This window comes from Passer domesticus, chromosome Z, assembly GCF_036417665.1.
Source record: "Passer domesticus isolate bPasDom1 chromosome Z, bPasDom1.hap1, whole genome shotgun sequence".
NCBI lineage: Eukaryota > Metazoa > Chordata > Aves > Passeriformes > Passeridae > Passer > Passer domesticus.
This window is the reverse complement of record NC_087512.1, coordinates 50730893-50741134: the sequence shown is the minus strand read 5'-3', so window position 1 is coordinate 50741134 and position 10242 is coordinate 50730893. Positions and strand designations below refer to the sequence as shown.

At 53.0% G+C, this 10242-nt stretch overlaps 1 protein-coding gene and 1 long non-coding RNA gene across 2 annotated transcripts; both read right to left on the bottom strand.

The window, feature by feature from the left end:
• Nucleotides 1-1634: 1634 nt before the first annotated feature.
• On the bottom strand, nucleotides 1635-3215 carry LOC135290603 (uncharacterized). The gene is made up of 2 exons (XR_010353361.1): nucleotides 3124-3215; nucleotides 1635-2771 (listed from the first exon to the last, which is right to left on the bottom strand). It is a non-coding gene; the product is annotated as an uncharacterized LOC135290603 (long non-coding RNA).
• A 2822-nt stretch (nucleotides 3216-6037) lies between these two features.
• LOC135291231 (uncharacterized) lies at nucleotides 6038-8949 on the bottom strand. Its single transcript, XM_064405262.1, has 3 exons — nucleotides 8439-8949; nucleotides 7462-7809; nucleotides 6038-6621 (listed from the first exon to the last, which is right to left on the bottom strand). Exons 1-3 carry the CDS (start codon nucleotides 8947-8949, stop codon nucleotides 6299-6301), a joined length of 1182 nt encoding a protein of 393 aa, XP_064261332.1. The 3' UTR covers nucleotides 6038-6298.
• Between the last annotated feature and the right edge of the window lie 1293 nt (nucleotides 8950-10242).

Below are 10242 nucleotides of genomic sequence, written 5' to 3'. Positions count from 1 at the left end.
CTGGAGACCCTTCCTTTAGGTTACAAATGCATTATATACTTTTCTTTGCAGAGCATCTTAATACAGTAGAACCAATCTATACCTTAACTTTTATCTATAGCCTATCATAACTACTACAATTACCATATTCATGTTAGTATTCTCCAATCACTAAATGTGTTTACAGTTTAAGCCAGAAGTTGTTTTTCAGTTTTCTTGCAGTGGAAAATTCTGACACCTTTTTTCTACTTGCAACATTTGCTGACTTGTTTGCCTGTGCTATCTTTCTGCTTAGTAAAAACATCTTCTTGTTTGAGGTGGGCTTATCCTTTGTTCTAAGTCATAAAAACCCCTTCTAACTAACATATCCTTTGCCTCCTTGGTTATCCAGTAAGACTGGCTCAGCAATTCTTTTCTTCTATATCAAAACTTGCTTCCATCTCTATTCCTTCCTCAGCTTCTACATTCAAAAAATCTTTCTGCTAAGCATACGTATCTGTGAGACTTTCTTGTCAAATTTTCATCCTTCCCAACATCGAATCAATAAGATTGTGGTGCTTTCTTGTACACAATGTCCTGTTAGGACCAAGAAGAAGCTGCTCCTGCAGTTTGGCTTGTGGCTGTTCCTGCACCATTTGCTCCACACGGCATGACCAAACAAAGTCTATCCTTTGCTTTACTAAGTTTAGGCTACAGCTTCGTGCAAATACATGTTAAAAGAGAAGAAATGCCATAAATCCCCTTACATTTTTCCCCTCCCTAGCCAGGGTGCTGCCTGAGGGGGTTCTGGAGATGGACCACATCTCTCTGACAAATACCCTCAGACGGATGTTTCACAGACAAGACAGGTCTCTTACCCACAGCTGGACACACCTGTGAGGAATTGGGTGCCACGGCCTGTCACACACTCGTCAAAGCTTCAGGATCAGTGAAGAAATAGGGACAAACCTTGATGTGGTCGCTCATCACGGAAATGAGAAGTGCCCCAAAGCCAATGTCAGTTGAAAAGGGAAATTCATTACAGACTGCTGCAACTGCACTGCTTAGACAGAGCGACCACTGCCTGATACAAGATGGCTGCAGAATGGCACCACTCTGCTGCCCCTATCTCTAAACAGAGAAATATCCATTTCAGTTCCCACAATCGAGTATGTCACGGGTTACTGAGCGCTGCCTACAGCTCTCTGTGTGTGTCTGTCTGTAAAGAACCAAACATGGACTGAATTATCTGCATATCCACAGAGCAGGAGCTCTGCTCCCAGTGGAGTCCCGGAGTTTTCTCAGCAGGCCTTGGCAGCCAGTGCTGAGCCAACGTGTGGCTCTGCTGCCATCCCAAATCTGCCCTTCCCGTGCCCAGCCTGAGTGCAGGTGGGGCATGTGCTGGCCATGGCCGGAGATTTCCATGGCCCAAATCCTGCAGCATTTCCATCTGCTCATGGCTTGGGGTAGCACAAATCACAAAACCCCCATCGCAGCTGACAAATGGCATTTCTTGCAGATTGCCACGCTGCTGATGGACAAACACACGATGTAGCTGCTGCTCTCTGTGAAGAGAGCTGCGGCTACAACTCACGAGGATCAATTTCCATTGAAAAACATCATTTATTTCAAATTGCTGCACCCGTGCTGACAATACAGAACTACACAAATCTCAATTTGGATTAAGAACAAGAATTTATTAGATTACTACAACCAGTCTATGTAAAAATATAAAAATACCAACTTCAGTTAACAAAACCTAATTTATTGCCAGCCTCTACAACTCACTAGATACAAAGATCAATTAGGACTTTAACAACCTAATTTATTACATATTACTACAAGTGTACAGCCCATATAGAAATACAAAAATATGCATTCCCTTGTAGGGGTGCATTAGTTTTAAGTTGGTTTATTCCTGTACCCCCCATTCCTGTTTATGGTTTTGCCCGGGCTCTCTCTCTCTCTCCCTCTCCTTGATTGTCCCGTCAGTTACGAGTTATCTCTCCTAATCCCTCCCTGGCTGCCTGTCTGTTATTCAGTGTCCATACCCTTCCATCCAGAACCTTCTGTCTTGGACACTGAGTGATTGGACCAGAGGTCAGGGTTCAACCCTCAGTTTATTCCCACTGGAGATCCGAGATGTTTGTTACGCGTTATTCCCTTCTCTCAAAAATTTAGATTGGTCATTGTATTCTGTTTATAAGGCCCTGCCGGGCAAGCATTTTTGTCCGCGCCCGACGCACTTTCAATAAACCCTCCCGTTTTCCCTGTCGGCGCGGTCCGGTCTTTCTCCTGTGGGTCGCAGCCCAGCTCCTCTTCCAACGGCTCTGGGGGTTCTCGCCCTTCTGAAGGCATTCAGCCTTAAGCACTCTCCCTAGGAAGTCTCCCAGGGGGAGAGTGCCCTTCCCCCCTCAGTGCTGCCGGCGGCGCGGCCGGAGCGTGCCCGGGAGTCAGAGTCTTAGAGGCTAGCTGTCGCCGCTGCATTCCCTCCCCAAGGAACCTTGTACCAAGAACCTTATCGATACAACTGTACAACTATATGACTCCATACATGTTTAAATAGTACTAAACACACACACAGAGAAATATTTATATATATAAAAAATATATATTGTTATATATATAAATACCTATATAACAATCTACATATGTAAACAGAAATTAAATATTACATAATATACACTATATATATGAACAGATATATAACAGGAAGAAAAGGGACCCCAGCTGCCCCATCTTCAAAGCCTCTCCTGCGGCCTCTTCCTCCCGGGCAGAGCAGCTCTCCTGCACAGGGACAGCAGATGGGACATCTGGGAAGCAAAGGGAACACTCAGTCAGTAGGGGCACGTTTCCCTTGGCAGCAGCTGCACTTCCATCAGGGAAGAGGAAATGTCAGAGCCTCCCCAGGAGGGTCAGAAAGAGAAAGCAGCCGAGCGGGCCGGGCTGTGGTGAGCGCAGCCGCGGCGGGACCGTCCCGCAGCCCCGGCAGCCCGGCAGAGCCGGCACAGATCCCGGGCCCTGCCGGCACAGCTGCCTTGCCCAAGGACAGCCCCTGTGCCAGCCGGGGCAGCTGCGCTGAGCAGCCCCAGCACGGGCAGGGCCCACGGCCACAGCCCACGCCAGCCTCAGCCCCACCCTGCCTCCCCGGCCCTGGGGCCTCACCCGGGCTCTCTCCAGGCTGGCAGCAGCAGGGCCCCGCTCCCTGCTCCTGCTGCTGGCCCTCGGCTTCTCCCTGCTGGCTCCCGGCAGTCTCCGGCGGTCCTCGTGGTCTTCATTGCAGCTGTGGCAAAAGTGGAGGCTCTGGAATTGGTTCCAAGGCCTGGCAGAGCTGCAGTCCCGGAGCCCTCTGTGCTCCCTGCTGGCCCCTCCATCCCCTCAGCCCCGCCATGCTCTCGCCAAACCCCCAGCCCCCTTCAGCTTCTCCAGCCCCTCACAGTCCTCTCACCTCCCTCAGTCCCTTCTGACCCATCCCGTCCCCTTAGACCTGCCACCCCCTCAGCCTGTGCCACTTGCCTGTCACCTCAGTGCCACCATGGCCCTGGGCTGCCCCACAGCCCTCAGCCCCAGCAGCAGCTCAGGGTCACCGTCCCTTCAGCGCCACCGCCCCCTCAGCCCCCTCAGCCCCCTCAGTCTCACCGTCCTTCAGCAGCTCCTCAGGGGACAGTGCCTGGGGCCACCGGCAGCTCCCACCGCTCCAGGGACATCCGGGGCTGGAACTGCTGCTGCGCCCGGCCCGGCCGCCAGCTCGGACCCAGCCCAGGGAGAGGGGACACAGGGGGCACAGGGGGAAAAGCCAGAGGTGAAAAAGGCAGCCGAGGGGGAAAGAGGTAAAAATACTGCCTAGACCTACACTAACATCAATCTATCCATCTAAAAATCCATATAACTCTAACTACATATAGATGCAGATTTATAAATATAAAAATATTAAAAATATATTATTACTCTCTATGTATATAAATGTCAATTTTAAAATCTATAAATGTAACTACATGCACATAAATATAATTCTATCACATCAAAAACTATATATAGATTTAACTGTATAGATGTATATATATATATATATATATATGTCCTCTATAAACCTACAAATATAACTATGTGGATATATAAATAGGATTGTATAAATCAATAAATGTAACTACATAGATATATAAATAGAACTATGGAAATCTATAAATCTATGTATAAATGGAGGGATTCCACCTGCCCGATGGTCACAGGCTCTCCCTCCGATCCTTTTTCTCACGCAGGGCAGCCCTCCTGGCAAGGTAGATTAGGTGGAAATCTGAGAAGCAAAGGGAACACTGGGTCAATATTGGCCTCTGTGCATCTTTCCTCTTGGAAGTCACTGTCCTTGTGTCAAAGACTGTAAAAGATGGCCTGAAAGGCAGAGTCTCACTTGGCAATTTGAAGCCTGCTCTTTAAAGAGTCAGAATCCATCCAAGCATTGAAAATTTCTGAAGTTTTGAAGAATCCCAATTAAGTCAAAACCCTTGCAGTGCAAAGGGCACCCATGAGAGCTGGAAACACAGGCAGCCCCAGCTGCCACAAAGAAGCCCAGCCTTGTTCTTTCTCTGTGCTGACAGAGAGACCTCAGTCCCCACTGAAATGGCTGAAGCTCAGGGCTGCTGGAAGCTGAGCTATGAATCAGCACCGTTCCCTGCCGTCTGCAACCTGCCCTCTGCAGTGAGCAACAGCTCCTCCAAAACAACCACCAGCTCTGGGATGAACAGCTAGGAGGGAAAGAACTTCCTAGCAGGCCTGCAGGCTGCACCAGCTTTGCTCAAGCATGCAGATCCAAAGTGCTCTATCTCTCCTTTAGTTCTCACTAATTTGGGGTAATTTCAGGTTTTCCTTGAGCTACTGGATTTGTGACTGATGATTTGCTTGGCCTCAGAGCTTCTGCTGCTTGTATTTTTAATGTATCTCACTACACCTACCAGCAGACTGGTACAACATTGATTTAATGCTTGGAGACAAACAGCTCAGACTTCTACACTGACCTTTTCTTGTGGTTTTTTTCTCTCACTTCAAGAGTTACTCAGTGTTGCCTCCAGAGCACTGACACCCTACAGCAAATTTATCCACGGACTTCAGCACAAAACTGGGACACCCGAGTTGGTGACACAACTCCACAAGGTCAGCTTTATTCCCTCCTCCCTTGCCACAGCAGAGGACTCAGTGTCAGAGCCTCTGGAGAAGCGTGGAGGGCAGGGCTCGGGGAGATTGTGCCAGTGCAGGATTTGAACTAAAGGCACCAGGAAGCACCAGCCCTGCAGACAGGAGCTCAACTCTGCTCATCTCCCTTGCTGCCAGAGGCAGGCTCGCAGCAGCCATCTCACACCTCTCTAAACCAAGGGGGACTCTGTCCTTACCAAGCTCTTCGGGCTCCTGGGAATTGTTCCCGCACCTCCTGGTGCCAGGCAAAGCTCCTTCTGCTTCAGCTCTGTCCACAGGCTGCCCTCCCGAAGACTCAGGGGCAACATTAATATTCCCCTTGAAAGAGAAACAGAAAGGAAGAAACCCTTCTCACCAGTTACACCAAACACCTGGTCCAACAACTCCATGGCTCACACTCTTAATCCCTTGTTCCTAACAAGAACTCTGGGCCCCAAAACCCTTCAAGAGTCAAAACAATTTCACTTCTCAAACACAGTCCAAAAGCTGTCAAAGCTGACAGTGTTGAACGTGGGGGTGACACTGAACACATGGAATGGCTGCTAAGGAAGGAGTCCTGGCACAGAGATTTGCTCCTCCTCCACAACACTGAGCAAAGCAGGCTCATCCAGGCTGCAGCTTGGCAGGGACTGCGTGGGAACACACATCTCTTCCCACAGAGCTGCCCAAGAGCAAGGTGACTGAGCTCTGCAACATGGACAGCAAGACTGGCCAGTTTGCCCAGCTGAGGATTTCCCAGATGGAGACTGGGCTGCAGGCACCAGGTTACCCAGAGGACAAGAAAGCTGCAGCTCCAGCCCAGCCCCACACACGGCTCTGGGAGCGCCCACACGCCCGGCAGGGCTCACACAGCAGCAGCAGCAGCTGCAGCCCAGCCCTGCTTTGCCTTGGCCTTCCCACCCAAAAGAGGCACAGCCCACATCTGCTGCTGGAACAGGCACCTCTGGCATGTCCCTCCCTGCACGGGACACTTGGCAATTCTCCAAACACTCTTCTCTTCTTTCCCACCAAACAAAGCCTCTTAGAACCTACAAAGCTTCCACTTCCTCACCACAAACACCCCTGCACGAGGGATTCTTCCCAGGAAAACAGGCACCCAAACCTGGCCAACACAGGCTCACACCTCTTCATCCTTATTCAGGGGGAGACTTTTTCATTCCCTCTTCTTTAGGAAGTCTTGTTTCACCAAGCAAATCTTTTCCTGTCCATTCACTGAGCTGAACTCAAGAAGCCTTTGCTTCTCAGCCATGCAACAACATTCACAAGCTCTCAGCTCCCAGCCCTTTTCTTCCCTGTCCAATGCAGTTACCTGAGCAGAGGGAGAAAACATCTCCTCCAGCGTCTCAAGCACCATGTCCAGATCTGGTGGTGGCAATTCCTCTTGCCCAGGAGTATTCCACAGCCAGCTGGGGGCTGTCCATGGTGCAAAACCAGCACTGCCAGCTGGAGCGCTGGGGCCTGAAGTGCCTGGGGTGGCTGCAAGAATCCAAACACATTGGTCAGGCTCCACAATGTGGCTTTGGGACACAGAGCTCTAGTGCTGCCTTGGATCAAACATCACAGGAAGCACAGAGCAACCTCAGTTCCAGAAATGTATTCAGACTTGCCAGGGGATTGGGGGAGTGAGTTCTCCTCTTAAAAAATATTTATCCTAATTCACATGTACACAGATTAAAGCATGGATTGTAAAAGGGATATAGACACACACACACATTTTATAATCACAGCCTTTTGCATCTTCCCAGCAGCTTTGGGATTTGGCTACATTTGGTTTCTCATCACAAAAGACCACAGAAAGTGGATTCACCCAGGAAGAGCCCAGATCTTCAGACACACATGCTGAAATTAAACTGTGAGTTTTTTCTAAAACCAGCCTTGTGGGTGAGGCTGTATTCTGCAGCTCCAACTCTTCTGGGGCAGGCAGAGCTCATTTCAGTGGTTTGGCTTGATTTTCAGGGCAGACAGTCTTAAAGCTCTGCAATATCCTCTCATCATCCTAGTCTGGCTTCATTCAAAGAAAGAGGGGAGTGCACCTAACACTGATGACTTGTTAGGCAATATCTTTTGCCTTGCCCTTGTACCCCTACAGAAGGGCTGTCTGGAAAATGCCCAGAACACCCTCCAAATCTGCAGCAAGGACAGGAAAAGCTGGCAGAAAATCCTTCTGTTTTCAAGATCCCTCTTCCTAGGCGACTTGACACTTTCTACCCGATTCTCGCTTGAGATCTACCCATGATAGAGCACTGCAGGAAAACTCTTTAAAGGGTCACTAACCAGGACCTGCTTGGAAAGCAAGGGTAGAAACTCTTTCCCTACCTGATGAACTGCAGGCTGGCAAATACTGCTCTGAAGATGTGCAGCTGCTTCCCTCTGGAGAGGCCATGGAAGGGCTGTGATGGTCTATGGGACGCAGAGAAACGGTGAGCTCAGGGCGGCATCTGCAGTCTATGGGAACCAGCGGAATGATGAGCTCACGCTTGAGATGAAATTTGCTGGTGCCTGGTTCCTCTGATGAAACCCCAAGAAATCCAGATGAGGCAAAGACTTTCTTGGGAGATGTCAGGAAGAAGTCAGACTCCTGAGCACCTGCGCTTAGCCTGGAAGGGCCTGGAGGCAGCTGTAAACCCTCAGGTGAGGCAGCAGTGAGGTCCTGGTATGAGAGCACTGTGTAGCAGTGAGGGAAGAAGAAAGGAAGCAAAGAGAAGGCCGCGTCACTATTGGTCTTTGGGTGTGTTTCCTTTGGCAGCAACTGTACTTCTATCAGGAAAGACAAAAGCTCCCATCCTCCCAAACAGGGTGAGAAAGAAAAAAATCCCCACATGTTCTGGGGCTATTCAACTAACAATTCCTTGTCTAATTAGCTCTGCCCTATTCGTTCAACTGTCTGGGAAAACTGTCCCACTGCTGCTCCTTGGCAGAAGGCAACTGCCAGAAACCCAACTGCCCGGTGCTTTCTCCTCTGCTCTACAGGGACAGGAGGCTCCCTCCAGCTGCGCTTGACCGGGACAGGGCTCTGGGCCAGGCAAGGAGCAGCGCCAGCCACGGCGCACGGCTGGGCCAGCTGCAGCCGAGCGGGCCGGGCTGTGGTGAGCGCAGCCGCGGCGGGACCGTCCCGCAGCCCCGGCAGCCCGGCAGAGCCGGCACAGCGCCCGGGCCCTGCCGGCACAGCTGCCTTGCCCAAGGACAGCCCCTGTGCCAGCCGGGGCAGCTGCGCTGAGCAGCCCCAGCACGGGCAGGGCCCACGGCCACAGCCCACGCCAGCCTCCGCGCCCACAGCTCCCACTCTTTCTCACCGGCTCTGGGCGGCTGCCCGGCGGGGAAGGACGCCAGCGGCCGCTCCGTGCGGAGCTGCTGGAAGCGGCTGGGCTGGCGGCTGCGCACCTCCAGCCCCGCTGCCAGCCGCTGCCTGTTGGCCCTGGTCAGGCGCTTGATATGGAGCAGGAGGTCGGGGCGGTCGCGGCGAAAGCTGGGGTTCCTGAAGTGGAGCCAGCCCCCGGCATCGCCGGGCTCAGATGAGCCAACCCGGCTCGGCACCTTGTGGAAGCCGTAGAGGTTGAGCTGCCGCACGAAACTACCGAAGTGCGTGGCTTGGAAGGAGTCCGGCGTCGGCCCCACCCCCTGGCCGCCCCCGTGGGCGTCGCCCGGGCTGAGCAGCTCCCGCTCGAAGAGCGAGCGGTCGACGAGCAGCCCCTGGGCGCGGCTGTCCCAGCGCACGGAGCGGACGCGGGGGCTGTTCACCAGGCGCCACAGCTTGGCGGGGAAGGCGCTGGCGCTGAGCCCGGCGGGCAGCGGCAGCTCCGCCATGGCTCCGATCGCCGCCTGTGGCCGCAACGCCCGCGGCGCAACGGCCGCGGCTGCGCCGGCGGCGCGCGGCCGGAGGGGGGCGCTGCGCTCGCGCCCAGCGCGGCCCCGGCGCGGGCCGGACTTGGCGGGGACGAGCGCGGCAGAGCCGGGGCCGCGGGCACAGCGCGGGCGGGGCGGCTCCCGGCGCTGGCCGGGCTCCGCACGGCACGGCACGGCACGGCACGGAAGGGCAGCGCCCGGCACGGCATTTCAGGGCAATGGAAGCCCGTGGCGAAGGCACTGGGAGCAGTTGCGGGCTCTGTCCCCACTGTGCATCCCGTGCCTGGGTCACCATCGGTGACAGAGAGGAAGGACATTGCTCTGGCTTGGCTGGGGAAAGGATGAGAAGGGGGCATTAGAAAACATTCATTTGGTCTCCTTTTCAGCAGACTGGCTCTTTTTATCTCACCATGTCTGCCTGTCTTTGGCAGAGTTGGCACATTTCTCGTGCTTTAGAGTCAGCTACAGCAGCAGGAAGGGGCAGCAGGTTTGTCAGATTGATTTCAAAGCTAAAGTGCTGCCCCATGGATGGATGCTGCTTTATTCAAGGGATTTCTGGCCTGGAGTTGTAGTGAACTCATGCTGGTGTTTTCCCAAACAGTGTTGCCTTTTTCTTTCCTCAGGAATCCCCTCTTCTTCCCCCCATCTGGGGAGAGTTCCAATGCAAATGCCTCCTGCAGCCAGCTCTTGTCACTGTAGACTGACAAAGGAGATTTCACAATGGAGAGAGACTCCCTAGAGCTGCTGTGGAGAGCTGAAGGGGGAAGCTTTGTCCCTCAGCCTTGAAGTCTTGTTGGAGAACTGCTTGTGCTCTGGGGGACGCACAGCTTTTCCAAGCCCTGCAGGTTCATTCCTGAGCTTCCTGACACGCCACAGACTTTGGGGCTGTCATGTTGGAGCACAAATTTCAGTCTGGGAACTTTTGTGACACAGGGAACAGGATTAGCCCTGCAAGGCCAGGCTAGGGCCAAGAGCAGAAGGCCAGCAGTCTGCATTTGCCCCCAGGGAGCCCTCCAGAGCAAGAAGCCACTCCTGGCCAGGGGCTGAGGTGCCCGAAGCTGCCTCCCCGCTGTGCAGCTCTGCAGAGCCCACGCAGCGCCGGGTCCTGGGCAGCTGGGACAGCCCGGCTGCCCTGGAGCACAAGGAGTGTCCCAGAGAGAAGCTGCTGCCCTTTGCTTTGCAACTGTTTCACAGAGTCCTGTCATGAATCCACAGAGTCTGACATGTTTTTCTTTCTTCTCAAAAATGTTACCC